At 39.6% G+C, this 21,571-nt stretch overlaps 1 protein-coding gene across 1 annotated transcript in view; it reads right to left on the bottom strand.

Annotated features, from left to right (window-relative positions):
• The window catches only part of TMEM132C (transmembrane protein 132C), a 163,068-nt gene extending 147,287 nt beyond the window's left edge, over positions 1-15,781 (bottom strand). The window contains exon 1 of the mRNA XM_072351361.1: positions 15,572-15,781. Within this exon, the coding sequence (XP_072207462.1) occupies positions 15,572-15,650 (79 nt within the window). The 5' untranslated portion in view covers positions 15,651-15,781. The remainder of the gene's footprint in view (positions 1-15,571) is intronic.
• Between the last annotated feature and the right edge of the window lie 5,790 nt (positions 15,782-21,571).

Below are 21,571 nucleotides of genomic sequence, written 5' to 3'. Positions count from 1 at the left end.
GTGGTAGAAGATCCACAGTTTGCCTACAACAGTTGCTCTGAAAATAGTGCCTTCTGTGCTATTATTCTGGCCCATAATGTCAGAGACGGATGTTGGTATGGCAGGTTGAATCTTCCAGATTCTTTTCAGCAGCATACCCTCCACATTTATAGATTAAAAGGAAGAACATTGCAGAAAACACATAGCAACAGAGGTTCTCATCTATTTAATGTGAGCACAATTCAACTACTACAGACCTCCTCCTGGAAGAAAGTACTTTTAATGCCAAAAAATTGAAACAAGAATCACAAGCTTCCACTCATTTCTTGGGGAAAAAAATGATGTTAAGAAAAGTAATATCTTAGTCCATCATAAACAGAGGTCCTACAAAAGGACCCAGAGGGAGAAAATTTGTACCGCTGTTAGTTCTAATATATCTAAATATCTCATCTCAAGTGAACAAAGATAAGACCACAAACATTCTTATTTTCCTCTAAGCATTCAATGTGCTAACACATCTTAGCTAGAATTCCTGCTTAGTCACGCCTGACACAATCTAGTCTTTTAGGCAAACGTTCCCATCATTCTATGTGCTATGGCTGCCAGCCAGTTTGCAGTTGATGTACTCAGTGTTTCTGCTTGTGTCCAGGCACAGTGAGATCTCTGAAACCTGCTCTCATGCATCATTTTTATCCTCGCATATGCTCTTCACTTATAAACAAAGCATGTGCATATTTATGTATAGATAGGTTTAAATATCCTAACATTAATATTGAAGATATCAACAAGAAAAACATTGTATTCTATAACTAAGGCTACAAACAGGAAACATAACTATTTCTTGAAATAAATGAATCTTTCTGGAAAAGAAAAACAAAGATGATACTCTCAATCCTGGAATTAAAGCTTTATTGTAGTGTAAATAAATGGCTCTGTATACATAATATATATAGCATATAATCATTTCCAAAAGCAATTTTCAAGTCAATTATAAAAGGAAAATAAAATAGGGACATATCCAAACCTCCTGCTTACATTTCAGCCTCAGAAATAGTCATTAAAAAATGTTATTCAGAAACACATCATTAAATAACTCCTTCAAAATGCAGTCCTGCCCAAGATCAGATAAGGTTTTGTTGAGCCATCTCACTGACCAATCAACATTTTCATTTCTAGATCCTGAAATTCAGTTAGCTCCTGATATCAATGGTAGGAGTGGGCAGATACTTCCAGAGCTATGACAACATCTCAGCTCTTCAGGTCACCAGTAGTCTCTTGTGTTGCTGGTACCACAGAGCCACATCCTGCCCCTGTGAACACTCAGGCAAATTATGGTACTTTGGTACTCTTCCTGTGCTACCCTTAGGTCATTGATGCCTGAAGCTATGAAGATCTCAAGTTTCTTTAGGTTGAAAGAGGACTCTGAATAGCTCTTAACATCCAGTTCTCCCTCCTCTTCTATGAGCAGCAAGCTCTTTCTTCAGCTGTGCCCGCCCAAGGTTTTCCAGAAATGCAATAGAACAGCTTCTGCTCTGGAAACTTAATTGTTCCCTAAAACATGATTAATTTGGGAGTGATTATTTTAATATAGTTGGTCTGTTGCCTCAGTTCTAATTACATTTCTCTTGTCAATTAATTAAAACCATGCTAAATGAAATACCAGTTTTTATTTAAAGTTTAGGGGGGGAAAAAAATCATGGGATACAATTAGATGTTAGCAGACGTGATCTCAGCAGGTTTTCAATTATTCTATGTATAATAGGTCCCTAATTCAATACAAAGCTGTAATTAAGAATGTAATTAACTTGTGGCATTCTACTGATGTCATACACCACAAGAACACATAATGAGCTACAGTTTTTAGTGCAGAATCCTTAATGGATTGGTGTGTTTCATTGAGAATGAATTAGGTACATAAAAATAATTTATTATGGGTACTTGGCCAACATAATGGCCACATGTAAAAAACAAGCAAAGTATAAAACAAGAGGCAATCAACTTTGCTCTGGCCAAAGCCCAAATCTCCACCTGGTACACACGGTATGGAAATGATGGACTTGCTGTCACAGGTAAGAGTACAATGCCTGTGTCTACACAGCTCTTGGGGACAGGTCCAGGGACTGGCAAGAAGCAAGGATAATTGCAGATGTGTCTATGTATAATCTGGATGTGAGCAGCTTGAGTAAGAACAGCAGTAAATTAAACTGTCAGACATTGTTTTGGTGATACACTGAGCTGTTCTAAGTACAGAGCAGACAGTCCCATGTGCTTCATTCAAGTCCAGACTTGAATGAAGCAGAGCTTCTGGATTCACCACCTGTATTAAAACTCTGCATTTCAGTCTAGGTTTCATAATACACCATGATGCATCCAACCTCACTAAACTTATGAGAAATCCTCCAGGTCAATGCTGCTTATTAAAGAAAGGCTTGTGTTTCTCTAACACAGACAGCATTGCAGCGCTGCCTAAATTAAAGACTTCTGTTCTCAGTTACAATTATTTGAATGTCACATTTCCTTTGAGATTTCTTTTTTTAATAGATGGCATAAGGGAAAAAAAAAAAAAAAAAAAAAAAAAAAGGTAGGAAAATAAGCCTAAGGAAAATAAACGGGTTCCAGAAACTAACTATCTGATCTACAAATAACAGGTCTATGGTAACAGGGAAAATAAAAGCGAACACAAAGCATTTTACTCTCAAGAAAGCCCTCTTACCAGAAGTATACTAGGATAAAATTCTGGCATCCCAGCTAAGGAATCTTCTGCACTGAGTTTTGCCAGTAAAGAGCAAGTAAACAGATGAATATAATCACACAGAGCAAAAAGAGGCACTTTAGAAAGCATCCAGGAACCTTATAACCACCAAGTGGATTTCTGATTCTTTAAAGAGACACTTGTGATTTCCTCTCTAAATATTTAATGCTTCCTACTTCGGGGACAACAGTGAATTAACAGACCGTCTCAATAATCTATACATGCTACCTTCCAAAGGATCTTATCACCTTCAAAGATGAAAAGTTTTCCTTATGGTCAGTTCTCCCTACAGTAAACAAAAAGCCATTCTCAAAATATTAATTACCACATTAAAAGCCTGCAAATACATCGTGTCTCTACTCTGCAATGAACTATCAGCTAGTTGAAACATAAACATGCATTTACCTATCCTAAAATCAAGTCACTTGAATTCAAGAATGCTTTTGTATTAGTGACATTCATCTATCTATTTGGAGAAATGTTTCCTTTATGTAGTTTACACATACTAACATACTAAAAAGTTACCTGAGAAATACCTCGTTTCCTAAACTATTCCAATAAACCAGATCCAAACACTCTCTACACTCTTTGCAAACTAATGCTGAATATTTATCAAAATAGAACTGAAGGAGTTAATGGCTTTACTTAACAGCTAAAGTTCTTTGAATCACAAGATGTCTCTTTCAGATTAAAACAGCACTGAAAGAGTCTGAATTCAAATCCATTCCCATGTATTCAGCATCTTTAAAATCTTACTCTTTTTCCACAGTTCAAGATGTTGGCACTTCATGAATCAATCTCAAAGGATATTAAAAAGCAGCAGGAATAGCCTACAATGAGCCAGAAGGTTTCTTCAGAAAAAGAAAAAAGAATGTTACATTTGCCAAGTAAAGCACTAAAAAAAGTAATAAGGAAATCCAGACTTAACTTAATTCATGCCCACATACATATGCATTCAGATACAGCCTTTAATGACATTCATGCTTCCAAATAAGTTCTTTTCTAAGGCTGAAACAATAGACAGCAGCTCACCATTTCTTGATCATTACTTATAACCCTATGTACAAATCCAAGACAATATTTAAGTGCTTCTCTGAACTATTACTACTCCAGTGCAATTTTATGTTGCTTTCCATGGCATCATACAAAGCCTTTAAAAAAATATTAACTCATTCACTTGCACAACAATTTCCTAGGACAGCATTTTCTGCAATTCTGAATGCATCACAGCTAAATTAGTAACTAAACTCAGAAGTATCTGCTAATACAAAACGTTATTTAGAAAACCTATGGCCTCACTTATTGGGGAATACAGTATTAGCGTTAACTCAGAGCAAATCTCTTGCTTACTCTAAGGATAGATCTAAAACATGGAAAAGTATAGCATGGAAATCTCCTTTCCTTAAAGTATCAAATTAACTCCATGGAAGGAATAAGAACAGAAAATAATTCCCCAGAGCATTACTAAACTGTTTCAACCAACTTTATCTTCATTTAGTCTTTGCTGTTTCCATGAGTTACAAGCTAACCTGCAAACCCACCCAGTGTGTCTGCATATAGAAAGTAAAAATAAAACAAGGATTCAGAAAGCAGAGTCCTGAATGCCTAGGCAAGTTTTTGAGTGGTAACATAACATGTTCAGGATCATGTATCCCCCTCCTATCTTCCTTCTGCAGTTTGCATTTGGCTCACAAGGGCAGTCATGTGGTCTTCAATGGGGTACTGAAAGTATCTTCCAGGATGCTGTCACCACCACCAAGTGTGAAAAATAGTGACAGCCACAGACCATTTATGCTGAAAAATGATGAAAATTCTCTGCATAGATTCAGAAGTTAAACTCATGCTGAGCCCGTTACATCTATTCACCTTCCAGATCCTGTATCAAATGAAGTGGAAGTCCACAAACAATAACCTCATTCAGAACAACAAAGTTATTTTTCCCCCAGAAAGCTTCCCATCCTGTGCATGAAATGAGACAGCAGAGCCATAAACAGCCACCTGTTCCTTAACCCCTTTCATCCCCAGAGATTGCTTCCACCCTTGCTCAGCATAAAAATGAACAAAGGAACGAGGCATTCTGAAAGCATGGAAGGTGGCTTCTGTAGCTTCAGTTTTTGCCCTAAAAATTGGTACCAAGATGGCTTATGAAAGTTAAAGGGAAACATCTCCTTGTCTGAGATTATGTGCCCCACAGAGACAAGATTCACATGCAGCATCACTGTCATCCTCTTGATTTTATATTAAAAACAGAGTAAACTCAATTTTCAGACTCAGAACTCTGGCAACTTAGAACAGAACTATCATGGAAGTTGCCCAAAAGTTATCTGGTTCCAAAAACATTTTTATCTCAGTTTTATGTGCTTTTTTAAATGCAGGTACATGCTTGCAGGTGTTATCTGCAGTCATGAATCTTACTTATGTATGAATGCTAGCATTCATTTTTATTCGTCATCACTTCAGAAAGAGATTATGGAAAACACCATTTATCTTTGCCTCTAACAGTGAAAACAGCAGGATTTAACCCAAATAGTACTACTCAGGGAAATGATTGTTGCTGGCTAGAACTCAGTTTCTAGCTGGCTTTGTTCTTGGAAACAATCAAACCATTTCACAGAAGCTTTCTCGAATCAGCTGGAAAACATGCAGCTTAAAAAACATCAGCTAAAATTGTTACAGCTTGAGAAAGTCCCTCTTAAAAAGAGTATTACAGTGTATGGCACTGACCAATTAATCTAGGTGTGATGTTCTGATATGCAGATATCTGCTGCTCAGATAAAACCACAAATAAACTTGTTCCTTAAAATACCAACTCCGGTCCCCCACAGAAAGAATTTTACTCCCCTGACCTTTTTTTGATATAATACTGATCCATTAAGAGTTATCACATATGCGATGAATTACACCACAGACCTTTCATCTCAAACTGCTTTGAAATATTGCTTAGTAAACCCACTGGAGTTAGTTTTACAAAGAAAGACTTCGTCAAGTAAGTCTTCACATTCTGAGTACTCCACGTGGTTTGCATTTTCTGCTTCTTCAGAACAGTTTCCTTATAACTTAACACAGTTTGATTTCATTTTCAGTTGAAAGTTATAAATGTTGGGGGGAAGAAAAGGGGGCAGGGAACAAAAACGCGTCTTTAGAATGAATTCACATATAGGGTTAATTACATTTATAGCATACCAGCATAGAATTTACAGCACAGAATTTAAATCTCAATAAAGCATCTCAAGAGCATCAAAAGTGAGATGAAGACAGAAAGGACCAATATGATCTGTTAGGAGATAAAGACAGAGAGAAACAAAAACTGTGGTGCCAGAACTTCCACAAGAATATCAGAGCCTCTCTCTGTGCCTCCTGAAACCGCGTGCAGGGCTACAGCAAGATGAGGAATGGAATAATAGAGATCTAGTGGTATTTTATCATAGTTCTCACCCCAAACACAAAAGCATAAGTATATTTAAACTCCATTACTTGTAACAGTCATGTTATTTTGATTAAATGTATTCTGAAAAATTTGAACAGACTCCAAGGAATTGTTCTAAACATTCTCCTATAAAGGACGTCAAAACAGTCTTTTTCAAACAGCATCTACCACTTACAAACAGGCTAATTCACATAAAAAGACGTCCAAAGTCAATTCAGCTCTGACAGTGTCTAGCAGTGCCAAATTAGATCTGGCATCTTGAACTAGCTTCTCTCCTCCAGCAAATGAATATATGTAAATGCTATGAAAGAATTCACATAAAACTGCTCTTTGCCCATGAACAGCACTAGAAATGTCCTCTTCATCCAATCTGTTTCTTTTCATAAGAAGGGAAGTCACATGGTAAAATCAGGTAGAACAGAGATACATTACCAATTGTTAGATACATACAGACTAATATGCATGTGGGCTGAAATCTTCATGAATGGAGAGGCTTCTACTGAAATAAGTAGATACATTTTAACTTGACCAAGTGCTTACAGTGCAGAATTTCCTTAACTATGAAGGAAATAGGATTTGATGAGCTAACAACTTATGCCAGCATCTTATAGTTATTTATCGTACAGATTCTAAAGACCAATTTTTAATTTCATAAAAGTCCGGTAAAATAATGAATTACAAGACAAGTGCACAGCAGTCTAAGGCTTCAATCTGACATCATGTTATTAAATGATAAACAAAGACCATGCACATGAGACACACAGTACAAAAAAAGATCAGAATATTCCTAAAATTTAAGTGTATTTGGACCACTGTTGGTTTGACTCAACCTACAAAGGTAAGATCCTTTTCAGGGCCTAGGTCAGGATCCAAAAATCTTATATACATTCTGAACTTCATGTTCAACTGACAAATGTGGGTCCTCCTCCTGATTAACACAAAAACAAATCAATACAAGTAATCTTCAAATAAACTGTTTGCATTTTGTGACCCTCTTGAACAACACTGCCTGAAGGCATGATTTTTACCTCAAACCAGTTTTGACATTGCGGCACTACATGATCATGTTTAAATGTCATCTGATGCTTCCTATTAAAGTGTCACAGTTCTGTTGCTACAGCTAATTTAATTCTAAATGAATTTTCCAAACCAAGACTAAAGTTCAATGGAAGCCTGAAGCTTTGAGAAACTGTGAAGCTTTGAGCCTGAAAGAGAGTGAAATCCAACTTCAATCTGTTAAATAGCTATGGAAACATCATGAATCTGCGATTCATTGAATAATGGTGTATAATGTAATGAAGTAAGACCTTCCAGATTGACATTGTGTTATACATCTTTCCAGACCTTTCTAGGCCAGCACTCTACTTTCACCCACAGACTGCTCACAATGCTCCAGATGAAAAGAGAACAACATACCAATTCCACTGCTTCACACGGAGCTGGGAAAATTCACTCCATCACTTTGCTGATACATTAGTTTACAGTCTCAGTCTAAAGATATAACTAATGAACACATCCATTGAATTACTGAGTACCATCAGGTGATGCTGATCTCATATCAGGGAAGGTATTTCAGGTTAACAAAAAAGAAGGCATACAGTAATAATCCATACAGCTTTGTAACCAGTTGTAAAAAGAATCTGCAACTTTACCCCCTCCAAATTCTTTTTTTCATATAATGATAACAGAAAGTCAGATAATCAAGTGCTACAAGTCATTCCCATTTGACAGATGAGCGAATGGAATCAGGGAAGTTACCTAAGCAGTCATGCACACAGAGCATGTGAGGAAGAACTGAAGAAACCTGGGAATCTTGCTTACTGTTTCTTGCTATTCCCATATATATATCGTTATCCTCCCTATGCAGACAGAAGAACAAAAATACATAGGAGTACCTTAATTTCTGAATTCCTTTAATAGTTTCTTTCTGAAGTTATTGACAGGATGATTATGAACAACAGAATCATGAAGGCATTTAAAAGCACTAGAAATTCAATAGCATTTCTCACAAAAGACTTTGTACGATTCATTTGAAAATCCCACATTACAGCTGTACACAAAGAAAAGCATCTTCTCAGTTCATTCAGTCCACTACTGCACATCAGGAGGAGGGAAACAAAAATCAGCTATCAGAGTATCCATTAGAAGAGCAAAGCATACGCAAAAGAAATCCTATATTAAACTCATCATTGAAAATGCCGAAGTGCAAGTATTGACAAGTTCAGTTCTTGCAAAAATAGGTGAGATTTAAAAGGTTTAAGATGGATAATGCATAATTAGATTCTCCACTGGCACATACACACCACCTACTGAGAACTCACTGAAGATGAGTGCATATAAGAAAAGCACTGTAATAGCTCAGTAAGAGAACAGGCACTGTTATCAATCCGACACAAATCCCTGAGTAGTGGTACACCAAGCAATTCAGTTGCAGACTAGAAGAATTAAAATCATGAATTTAAATAGAAAGCAGCTGGGCCTGAATCCATAGTTATTCATGCCAACAGGAAAGTTCTACCTGATTACAGTGGGCCTTGAGGCAGGGAGACATCGCAGCAGACCTGCTCCTAATTTGTGTAATGGTTTCATCACCACATACTTCACTTTACAGCCCTTTGCTACAGGACCTCTCTACATTCCAGGCTTTGACAAAAAACATATCCTAGTGGCTGTGTTCTTCTAGACCCAACCTGCTCAGCCCTCAGTTTCTCTTTCTATCAGAAACTGACCTAAACCTAAATGTGCTCCCCTACACATTTCTGCTCATTTTGTTATTCCAGTCTTAGTCTCAGCTCCAAGACTGTCCTTGACACAGACCTCAGTGCTATTTCCCCAAGATTCCTTAGCAAACCCTCACCCATACCACCTCCAGTCAAATTCTTCCCTTCACTTATAGTCTCCATTTTTCACAGAAGGCCTGACCCTCTCCCATCTGTCCCCACACCTACTCTTGCCCTTGCTAGCTTTCAGACCACACTTTCACACTTCATTTTCATTTTACTCCCTTCACTCCACATCTTGCTCTCTAGTTTTTGTCCTTCTTTTAATCCACTGAAGCAATTTCATTTTCCAGAAATCACCCCTGCAGCTACGGAGAGGGATGGAGCATTTAGAGAGCATAAAAACGGACAGCATCCCTACCCACACCTCTTACACTTTGCCCAGGTCAAACTTCTGCAGCACAGGATCTGCAATCACAAGGAAAGAAGGGCTCAACCCTGTCCCAGGACAGGTCTAGCACATAGCAATTTTCATAGCATTAACTGTAAGGATTCATCAAGTCCTTCCTTGTCACAAGCAAACATTGTTTGTAACATTTTTGACTTGACATCCCACCAAATCAACCACAGACTTTCTTCAGATCTCACAAGTCCAGCTCTTGGCAAGTTCCATAAGGCTATCAGCACTTCTCAAGTAAGAGCAACTATTTTTAAACAAAGAAAAAATCCATTTTTCCCCTCCCCCCCACGCACAGCTTTGTTCTTGTAAACCACTGAGCTTTTGGCTGAAGTTTTGGGAAAAAAAACCCCTCAATCTGAGGCAGATACTTGGCATTTACGGGGAGAGAACTTAAACTAAAACCTAACTCTTAATGTTGATTCTAACAAGCAGTGCTACCAGTCCTGTTTGTAATAAAAGTTCAGGGTTTTTAATTGCACTGCAGTTTTTCTAGTTTATTGTTGCGTTTGGGGTTATTTTTAGTTGGTTTTGACTTTCTTCTTTTAGTCAAAAATAAGGCACTACGTTAATGTAAGCATCACTATTATTTGTACAGGATCAACAGTAAGAGAAAAACATCCAACACAAAAAATTAAAGTGGCACGGTTCACCGAGTGCCTTTCATTCTCTAACCTCTTAGTGTTTAATATCCTGCATTGGATATATAATGTAAGCAATTCCCATAACAATCTCTTCTTTTATTATGGTGTCACATATACAAATTAAAGCCATACTGCTCTAAGTGTTAGGCTGCAGTACTGTAATCACTTAAGCAGTCTCTCCTGAACTTGAGCCCATCCATTTCTTTCCTTATACAAGCAGTCCCGCTGATCCCACAGAGATACAAACTTTCCTCTTATTAAAAACAAACAAACAAAAAAACACAACAACAAAACAAAACCATATTTTTAATGTGTTTTATCTCCCTGAAGCAGCTCTCAGAGGAATCAGGCATGTCAAAGCTGGCAGAAGAGGGTTGTTCCGTTTGGAAGAGGGCAGAAACAATTTACATTGGCTGAAGCCAGTGAGGTACTGCACCCTCAGGCAGTGCAACTAGTTGAAAAATGGAATTTCACAAGGGCAGAAACTAATGTTGAAGCTTTTCTTGCCATCGAGAATGAAAGTAAAAGTTAAATTGTTATGTAAAGTTAAAGTGCTTTTTCAATAGATATTTGTAATGATTAATCTTTTCACACAAGTCATACTGAGGTGATTCATTCTTGCAGTATCAGAACAACACTGTAGAAAAATACTAATGATGTGCTCTGTAGAGTATCTATGCTATTATACGTTCCTATTTGAATACATTTACAAGAAGTCAAAAGGATTGTTTTCTGAAATAGTTTCCTTAATGAAAAAGTTATCGAATTTAGATACAAGCACAATAAAAAAAGAAACGGCTTCAAACTCTCCCCGTTTTGTTTTGCAATAGGATCACTTTTTAAAATGTTTTTGAAGGCAGAACAGTTCAGTTGAAAGATATTTATCAAGTGGAAAAAGGCAGCAATGATATAAGTAATACATTAGAAATACTGTGGTAGATAGACATCTATATCTGTCCTCTATGGTTCCATGTTGTAGCCAAAAAGCAGAATCAAGTGCATCAGTATCACAGGATATCAGCTTACCTTTTACTTAAGGCTTCCTCTCCATGTACAGTGAAGCCGACTTCACATGTACTCAGGAGACCGGTAAGGATTTGTTCAAGTATCTGGTTTTCAGATGCTTATTTGATGCTGAAATTTCCCTATAAATGCCAAATTTCTAACCACTGTTTTGTGACTTTGAATTTGCTTTGAATTACTGAACAGGACAATTCACTTTACATTTCTATCTCTCCTGGCAGAAAGTTTGTGTTTCTCAGTTCTTCAAGAGGAACATACAACGTAAAGCACTGAAACGCAAGTTCTGATAGCAACAGAAATCAGTGGATAAAGTGCTGCTCCAATGCATTTACGATAAAAATATACCATTACAAAACATTACTGCTCTTCTACAAAACCGCATGTTTAATAAAAATTCTGGAAGGAAGTTGAAAATGTCATCCAAGAAACAACAACAAAAAGTGCTTGACCTTAGAACATGAACTTGTAGCACTAGCTGACAGTAAAATCCAATTTAATTCTTACTGCAGCATATAATAAAGTGCCCACTTAAGGAGCCACGTCTAGCTGTTTACATCTGTCAAGTTGCTGAAACTACAGTTGTGAAAGAATGCTTTTGATAATGGCAGTGGAACTATGATTAGGATGATCTGTGTTATTCAAGCAAAAGAAGTGCCAGAAAAGGCTGTCTCCAAGAGCTAAGTCAAGACCCAAGATGTCAGTGGTGCAATAGTACAACATTAGCACATTTCTTAAGTGTAGTGGCAATCTACTTAGTCAAAATGTACTTTCCTAAAGAAAAGCTCAGCTAATTGACCAGTGGTGTAAAGATGCCTGTAATTTTAGCGATGGGGCTGACACTTTGTTTATGGAATTCAAGCTCAACAGATTAATATGCGTTAGAACCACAAAGAAAATAGAAGAGTGGATTCACTGGGTCATTTCACTAGAGTTGAAAAGAAAAATGGTTACCTGAGGCTGTGTATTGACCCAAAAAAAAGTGAACAAATAGACAAAGAGGGAGTATTTCCATTTACTAACTAAAATAGACGCAGGCAGTACTTGAGTAAAATTATTTCCAAAGCTAGATACATCTGCAGGCTTTTACCAGATACCTCTAAGTGAGGAGACTGCAGAAGCTATGAACTTTCAATGCACCATTTGTCCGTCCCGATTTCAAAGGGGTCACATCTGTCACTAGAGCCTGAGCCAGTCCACAGAACACAAAACAGTACAACTGCTTGAAGAGCTGAACACTGTGAAACTGTTTTTGCCAGGGTACTGAGTCTGTAAGGGAGAATGAATAAAATATAGAGGACTCAGGCTTGCAAGAGCAAGTCAGGACAAGAGTTGGACAGAGACAAAAGCAAGTTCCCCGGACAGCAAGTTACTGCACACCATTGTGAAGGACTTATCAGTCTCTGGACTAGCTGCCTTAGAGAAGACACAACACTTTCCACAATTATGAACAACAGCTCTGAGATACTCACTGTAGAGGGTCCTTACCTTGAACACACTACCAAGGGAAGCCTGTATGCCAATGCTTCTGGCAAACATACCATTATTTACAGTTTCTAGCTGTTCATTAAAGGACAACTTTTCAGTGGTGCTGACATACCCTTTCCCTAGGAGAGTTAAAATGCACAGCTGAATCCCAACTCCCCATAAAATCTGGATCTTTAAACCTCAGTGAAGGTAACCTGCCGATGCTTAGTAATATTTAGAAATAAGATTAATGCTTTGCTGTTTATTAATTGATTTCATACAAATGAAAGTTCCACTTATCACATCATTCTGGTTTAACAAAATAGCAGAAGAAAAGCAGATGCTATACCAGCCTCTGGATGCACAACTGTGCTTGTATTTTTGTACAAAGACTATCTGAGTACCTGAAACTCTGGTAACACCATGCAAATGGAACGTCTGGTCATGTTCAGTACTTTCTTCCATGTATCTACGCAAACTTACACACACACTTCTCTGACAAGTGGATCAATCCTCTCACTGCACATCCTTAAACTCATGTTTAGGAGTCACTTAGGATTCTTCATTTCTGATTGCTGTTCTTTGGTTTTAGTTCAGAGATGCGATGAAACAGAATTCAGTTGTCCATGTATTATATCATGAAATAGATCTGTACACTTGCCTTCATTTGTGCTCTGATTGAAGAAAAGAATTAAAAATATCTAACCTCGAACTCATGAATGCTTCCTATTGACTACAAAGAGGCTTAAGCACACGCATTAGCACTTTGCTGAAAAGAGGTCATTTCCTGAAAGGAATATATACACACTCTGCATTTGCTTATGTAAATATGATTTCACACACATACCCTCCACCCAGGGAGCAGGCACCCAATAATTGGTATGTAAAGCATGTGCTTGCACCTAAATGCAAGAGCACTTTTGCACGCTGACTTTTTATACATCCTGATCTAACTAGAGGCATGGCTTAAATGAAATGCCAAGCTTCTTTCTTGAGATTGAATGAATTAACATTATTAGCTTGATAATAACCCCAGCATAATGGCACACTGAGGCCTAAGGCAACATTTCAGGAGAATTTTCTTAGAAATTCAGGCCTGATAGGAGATGCTAATGAGTTCAGAGAAGTAAATATAGCTCTTTAAATAGCAAATGACAACTTGTCTATAATAGTAAGTTTCTCAGCACATTCACAAACGTTTTTGCTTACAAGCTATAAAGTGACTTTCATTTAGTTGGACTTTGGCTCTCAAGAACAATCGCTATCCTAACACGCCAACAAAAAGAGTGCAAATACACAAGGGGAGCACAAATGAAATGCTTGTTAGGGCCTCACAAGGAAACCATACAAACACCTTATTTAATAAGTTTAATTAACCAGCTCTTTTCTCAACAGTACTCTGCCCATCAATGCAGAAAGGCAAATTCTCTGCTAAGAAGCTCAGCTTTCCTTCTCTGAAGTAATATTTTCTCTTTTATTCTCTAAGAACAGCCCAGCAAACCCCAGCAGCTGCTGCCAGTAGCGGCTGGCTGTGGCACCACTACTGACCGTTTTACAGCATGGCTGAGTCAATGCTGACCCAGGCTCCAGCAAAGAGAAAGAGCTTAATGAGGTTGGGTTGTTTATAACCTCTCACTGTAGCACTTTCTGCCACCCTTACGAAGCAGCACCTACATATTTCTCTATCTGAAAATATTTTTACAAGAAAGCGTCCGTACATCAGTGCCCAATTCTATTAAATCTAATGCAAATGCTGACTGGAGAAGACACATTTGTAACTGTAAAAGCTGCCTGGCAGAAGAGATATAGTGCCCTAGAAAGGTGCCAGACCCTCCTTAAAATTCTTAATCTCCTGCAGACTCTGAAAGTGAACACGAGGCTAATACAATTCTCACCTCCAGATCGCAGCATTCAAAACAAAATCCCATAATTTACACGCTTCACATCGCACTTTCATGGCACATTGAGTCACAAGGATGTCCATTAGTTTTAATGTACTATATTAAAATGACTGGCAGTAAGAGGCCATGCAATTTCCTGCCATGTACTTTATTTTCTGCACCAATCTGGATGGGGAAAAATATTGCCACCAATTCAACCCTTGCTTCATTCTTAAGATACTTCTGTAAACATCCATGCTGCCTCTCCAATCAGCTGCCCCGGTAAGAGGTCAGCAGGACTGGATCAAACTAAACAATGAAAAGCCTTTTATTAGTAATCTTCTTATGTCAGTCAAACAGCATCACTAATATTAAGAGGATAAAAAGCAAAATGATTTCTTTTCCTATTGCTAGGGATGACTACAACAGCTGGAATTGCAAAGAGCTTAGCAAGTTTCCATCCCAAAAAAAGCAGAACATGTCCACAACTAACGCGGCCAGAACATAATCACAAGACATGCTGAGACATGGCAATCACCCATAGCTCTGCACGGAAGTCCCTGCTTGGATCACACACAGTTTGCACACCTGGGTCACTTCAGAGATCTCAATCTGTCAAAGTGACTCTGATCACAGAAGTTCAGTGATAAGACGAAGCATCAGATCATTCCAATGACCTCTGTGCTAAAACGAGCCTGCTCCTCAGCTGTCCCTGCGGTCCAGATAGCAATCATCTCGTTCCCTCCAGGTAATGGTTTGTATCCATTCTCTGGGGCTCTTACTGCACAACTCCAAATTCCAAGGGTGCTGTTCCATAACCTCAGCACTATCACTGTGCCTCGGTGCTCCTTGGAGCTTTAACCGCGTTCCACACCGGAGCACCCATTCCAACAGAGAAGATCTCTTTATGACCAGGCAATAATTAAGATGTGTTTGTAAACAAAAAGGAAGAAAACTTTCCGCTTCTCATCTCAGTCGTGCAAGCTCGCAAGGTTCGCTCCCATTCATATAAACACAAGCGCAGAAATAAGAGGATGGAAGGGAGGGGGGGATAAGACAACAGATAGAGGATGTAAAGAGAAAAAGAAGAGACACGGGGGCGGAGGGGGGGAGAGGGAAAGGTGTAAAGCCGCCGCGGGGAAAACAAGCGGCCATCCCGAGGAGCCGCGAACCAGCACAGCCCGAACGCGATCAACTGGTGCTGCGCTCCGCGAGCCCCGCTTACCTCCGCACAGCAGCGCCCCGAGCAGCAGTCCGACAGCCTGCGGGCAGCGCGGCCCTCCGCCACCGGCAGCCCCCGCCATGCCGAGGAGAAGGGGCCACGTCCCAGGCGCGGCTCCGGGAGCCTCCGCCGCCCGGTCAGCCCTCCCGGCGGGCCATCGCTGAGCGCGCCTCGCTCCCAGCGCCGCTCAGCCCCGCGCCGGGCTCCCGTCCATGCCGCCGCGCTCCGTCCCTCAGCCCTCCGGCGCCCTGCCCTAGCGGCGGCGGGCCGGGGGGCGCAGAGCGCAGGAGGAAGCCCCGGTTGACAGAACCGCGCCGAGCTCTCCGGGCAAAACTTTTCCAGCAGAGGACGAGAGAGGTCCCGGAGCCGGGCGGCGGCAGGAGCCGGGCTTCCCCGGGCTGCTCACCGCGGTCGCCTTTCACCGCGGCTGCAGCTGGCTCCGCTTCTCGTGCCTTTATCTAGGGGCCGGCGGCAGACGCGCGCACACGGACTTTTCCCTCCGTGGAGGAGGGGAGAAAAACCCCAGCGGGGAGCGGAGGCGGCAACCTGCGGGCGGCGGGCGCCAATCAGGGCAATCGCTCCCGGCCCCACGCGCGGTCGGGCAGCCCGCCTACCCCCCTCCCACAGCTGCTCGGGGACTCCCGCAGCGCGGCGGCCTGTGGTATCGAGTCCGTGACCGTTGGTCTCGCGCCGGGTGCCACCTGCGCCCACCCCCCTCAGTGCCCAGAGTGGGATCCTGGGAGGGGAGCCGCGCTCTGACCGGTCCCGTCGCTCTGAGAGCCGAGGGAAAGAGGTGACGAGGTGATGCTCAGAGCACCGAGAGTGAGAAAGACCTGGGCAAGCTGACGTGGCTGGAGAGGAACACGGGAACGGGGGCACAGCTGGCCCTGCAGAGCTGAGAAAGCCCCCTCAGAAACGAGGGCACAGCACTTCACTGCCTCGTTGCTTCAGTCCAGCTCTCTGAACTCAAGGTATAAAGTGACACGTACTGAGAGTACCAAACCAAAGGAAAAGAGCATCACCAAAGCAGGGAAGTTTGCTGCGCCCGGATGCTTCCATCCAGAGAGGGCAAGAGAGATGTGAGACAGGTTTAAATCACGTCAGTTCCACGCCTTGGCAGTGCAGTCCATTGCAGTCCCTCAGGTGAGCAGCTCACACCTGGACTTCGCCCATCTCCAGCCCAGCCCTTCCCACCTTGCTCACCCGCTTTCATTTCCATCTGCACTTTCCATCTTCTAACTGTAATCCTTTAACTTCACGCTTTCAGTTACGTGCTCTGAATAACTCCAGCTGGTTTCTCCACTGCTGTTTACTCATAGTAAGAAAATAAGTAACTGCCTTCCAACCCTGTTTTCTAAAACCTCTGGAAACCTGCTGCTTTTACCCTGCAAAACGAGGGCCCCATCCCTCAGGAAGCAGGCACAGAACATCCCCCTGTGGCTTCAATGCAGTTCCTTGGCCAGGTAATGAAACAGCAGACAAAGCTGATTGCATATTTTGCTAAATAAAATGATTAAAGCATATCCGTGCTGATTCCATACGGCCTATTGTTTATGCAAGACATTATTCATGGTTTGACAAGCCAAGCCAAAAGGAACTGCTTTAAAATAGGGATTTCTGATGAGGAACTGCAAAGAACCTGGTCAGGAGTAGGCTTTGTACTGTTGTGGTTTGTGTGATTTCATTGTCTGTAGCAGCTACTTCAAACATGGGGAAAAAAAATAAGCAGAAAGAACTGCATATGGATGCAATTCTAAGGTAATCATTTCACAAGAATGTGAAGAAACATTTCCAAGTGAAAAGAACAGTGCAACAGCTACAGTCTCTTCTGCTTCATTATGAATTCCACACTACAAATATATGTTAGATGGTTCTAATGTAAGAATCCAGTGGTCAACAGTAAAATACATCAGCTACCATATGTATGTCCTACCCACACTTAAATATGTAGATATTGTGTTTGTACTGTTTGTATTTGACTGGATGGACTTTAAATGTTCCTTCCAACTCAAATCATCCTATGATTCCGCATGTAAGGACACTACAGTCAAGACAAAAGCCTTTTCAAGGCAAATTTTACCAGGTGACCAAAACAACATTGTTACCATCATTCATAAAAATTACCAAGATTTATTTCCTCTAAACTGTGAAGAAAAACGTCAGTGAAATGTTACCTGTAGGTAACATTGTGAGGTTATTCAGGAACACTGACACATGGGGTTATGTCTTACGTATCAAATCCAAACTGGAATACATAGTCCATTATTGGAATGAAATGCTCTGAAAAAAGCTTTGGAAGATAGACGTGGAATTCATCGGCAGATACTTTCATGAATAAATAGTCATAATGAGGTGGCAAATATGTAGAGAAGCTTGAACAGAACCCTTTCTTCTGCAGCTATTATTCTTTTGAAGCTTGATTTCTTATCACTGTAGCTGCAATATTTCATAACCAGAACTGTCCATAGAAGCTATGCCTAAGACAGTTTGCTTAGGCCACTATTTACAAGGGAAACCAAAGGAGATACATACAGAAAATCACAGCCGAACCTCCTATCTTAATTTATTTCATTTCCCATTTGAAAAGAAGCGATGCTGCGAAACAAGAGCAATGCAATTAAAAACGAGCACTAAGACAGAGAAGGGGCACACGTGAAGCAAAGGAAGAGACTGCACTGAAGTTCTGAAAATGATAATTGTAATAAATTTTAAAAAGGAAATTGCAATTACTTTTCATGCAACCCAACTTACGCCTCTAAACATATAAGCAAGGGTATTTGGCATACGTTAAATTATATCTAATCTTAAGCCTGGATTTTATTGTTATCTGCTGTTCCAGAGTTATATATTGAAAGTAAGGTTCTGTCATTCCATTCATGTTGATTATTATGCCACTCAGATTATCCTGTTGAAGTCAAGGAGGTTAGTCTGCAGAAACTATGTAAAATTAATGGATACGAATGTAGTCCTAAGGGTTCAATTCTATTCTCAACAAAGCTTATGGAAATTTGATCCTTGAGCCCAGCTCTCACCTTTTAAAAGGTTATTCATGTGAGTGAGGAGAAATGGTTATATAGTTTTGTTTCTGGTGATGTTTGTCATTAGTCTGACCCCTAGACTTCAGCACATCACAGCATGATTTCTCAAGGTGTTTTCCTAGATATAGAGAATGAATATCACAAGATTCATTCTGAGTCATACGTAACTTAATTTCACCAAGATTTTGTGACAATTATTTTGATTTTTATTTGTAGTAAACGTTCCATCAACAGCCACCTTTAAAATAGTTACATGACTTGATTTCCATGAAGGAATCCCATGAGTTTAAGCACCTTTACCTGTGCTCCAAGGGCTGACTGGGTCCTTTCCTCAGGCACTCAATCAGTGGCTCAGGCTGGGACTCAACAGTTCCCATACAACTTCCAGCATCACAATCGTGGACTGCAATCAAAAGTGTATCAGAAGGAACAATCAAATAGAATGTTAGAAAACAGATGTTGAGGTTGTGAAGTTGCCAGTAGTTTAGCACTTGTGACATGAGTATAACAGGCATCACAACCTGCAATCTTGATTTTAATCAGTTTCTAATGAAAACAAGTTTTTGACAGCTACTCTGTGATTTATCCAGAGAACACAGGTTGTCCTTGATGTATGTGAGTGGTTTTGGATGTGATCATTTAGCACTATGTCTACTGCTCAAACACCCATTTAACTTGTTCTCCATTTTAGTTAGCTCTGTACTGCTATCCTTGGCACTATATCACACATACAACTCAATCAGTGTGACCTTAAACAAGTCACCTACTCTATTCCTCAATGTCTTTACATATTTAATGGCATAATGATAGAAAATTGTTTTATAAAGTGCATGGGCACGTGGAATATAAAGCTACATGTGTGTCCAAGTATTCCTTAAAACACATAGCACTATCTAAATAAATAGTTTTTTAATTTAATGTATGCCTCTCTGCTCGGTAATTGCAGTTATCCATAACTGCGCTTTTCTTAACTCATTTTATTAAATATAGGAATTCTTTTTAAATCCTTTGATTGTTGTCATGGCCAGTCCTTACCAAAATTGTATTCTGTGAGGCATTAGGTACATAAGATTCTAACAGAAAGTAAGAAAGGGTAATACACCCAAAAAAGGAATAGAATGTAAAATTGTTCAGGACTCAGCTTTATGTTATCCTTGTACCAGGGTGCGTTTTCATCCCTCCTCTTTCTTCCATGCTTTGTTTTGCACTTAGGAGTACTGCCACTTAAACCTATTCTGTTATACTTCAGTGTCACCATTTCTCCTTGAAGTAGAGATATAACTTGAATCTCTTACAGTTATTCATTTGTGTTGCATTCAGATAGCATGTCATATGCTTCTATTCAGTACATCTGAAATGTATCTATCACAGTGCCTAGTATTGTTACCTTTTTGATTGACAATATTTTTAACAAGACCTTTGGATCACATGGTACCACTGCTTCAAAAACAAGTTACCTCACCTAGTCATTGAAATCTTTCCTGGTTACACTTGTGATCATAAGCAATGTACTTAATATATATCCATTTCATGAGTCAACAATTTGGGATGGCACAAGTGTGTACTTGTGGTGGAAATGCTGTCATAGATTGAAGCAGTGACTGAGCAGGGAAGGCAGCACCAACGCAGGGGAGCTCAGGCGTGGGCAATGGTACCTGAGTGATTGGAAGGGGTGAACCTGGGATCCAGCCCTTCCCAGGCCTCAGTGAAGGGTTGGCAATGGAGGTGAGGGTGTTTTTGTTGTTTGTTTGTTTGAGGCCTTCAAGGGTGAGTAGGTACATATATTTCTTTTGTTTTTGTGTCCCAGCTATTGTGTTTGAGCATATCCTTTTTTATTTGCTGTAGCTTAGAACTTCACTACTTCACAGTTATTGCTGTATTTCCCATTCTGTTACATCACTGTAACTATCCCCTTCCTTTCAGTGATGGGGAAGGCCTTCCTTACCATAAGCAATAAGCACACACCAAAAGACGTATGTGAAGGTGTTAAAAACCAGTAGATATTCAAATCACTGATATCAAAAGGATCGAATGCATAGACTTCTGTCCTGATACTCATTTTATTATCAAAATGAGGTGAACTGTGGGAAAAAAATGGAGACAGAATGGCAGGTATTCAACAATTTTTTTAGGTGTTTACTGTCAACTTCTATTTCCAGATTCTTTAATAATACAAAGGAGGGATCTTCTGTCTGACTCCTGAATGAATAAGAAGCTTGAAGGAAACAGGAGAGCAATAACAAGGTAAGGGGCTTATTGTTCAATATTGAACATATCTTAAAAATGATCTGAGACCTCTGAATCTTTCAACATTTTAAATTCTTGTTGCAGAAACCTTACACAAGGCATCAGCTGGATGCAAATATGTTTTCCTGTATTTACATTTAAAGTGGTAATACAAAAACTTTTCCATAATTTTTAATAATTGAAGTTTTTGAAGAATCTGATCTTTTTTTTTTTTTTTTTTTTTTTTTTCCTGAGTGTATTAAGAATCTAGTGGGTGGAGCCATACCAAAAGTACACCAGCTTGTTTCTTGTGATGGCCAAAACCAGACTATTTGGTAAGGGAACAAGAGTGCATAAGCATAGTGAAAGTCCTTTCCTGGGCTCAGAAGATATGAGGCTCTAAAATTTCTAAGCCAACAGCTATATGATCATCTTTGATGGCTTTTACTCCTCTAATTTTTTCCAGATTTATTTTGTTAACCCATCTACATTTTAACATCCACAAACCTGGTATCAGTTCTAAGACAATTACCAGTGTTTTTATACATAAGTAATGATGCTGTGTTCCTTAATTTTTCGATTCAGAAACTGTCAAAAATATGTTAGTACATATATGATATATATATAATTATTTCTTTTTTCAAGATGTCCATATGTTTAGTAAAAATATGCAACTTCATCATTTGTGGAAAGCAAATATGAATAGAGCCACAACTAAGTACTTTCATATAGCAAAAAA

The sequence above is a fragment of the Excalfactoria chinensis genome, chromosome 16 (assembly GCF_039878825.1).
Source record: "Excalfactoria chinensis isolate bCotChi1 chromosome 16, bCotChi1.hap2, whole genome shotgun sequence".
NCBI lineage: Eukaryota > Metazoa > Chordata > Aves > Galliformes > Phasianidae > Excalfactoria > Excalfactoria chinensis.
The sequence above is the reverse complement of the archived record's forward strand: the minus strand, read 5'-3'. Positions and strand labels throughout refer to the sequence as shown.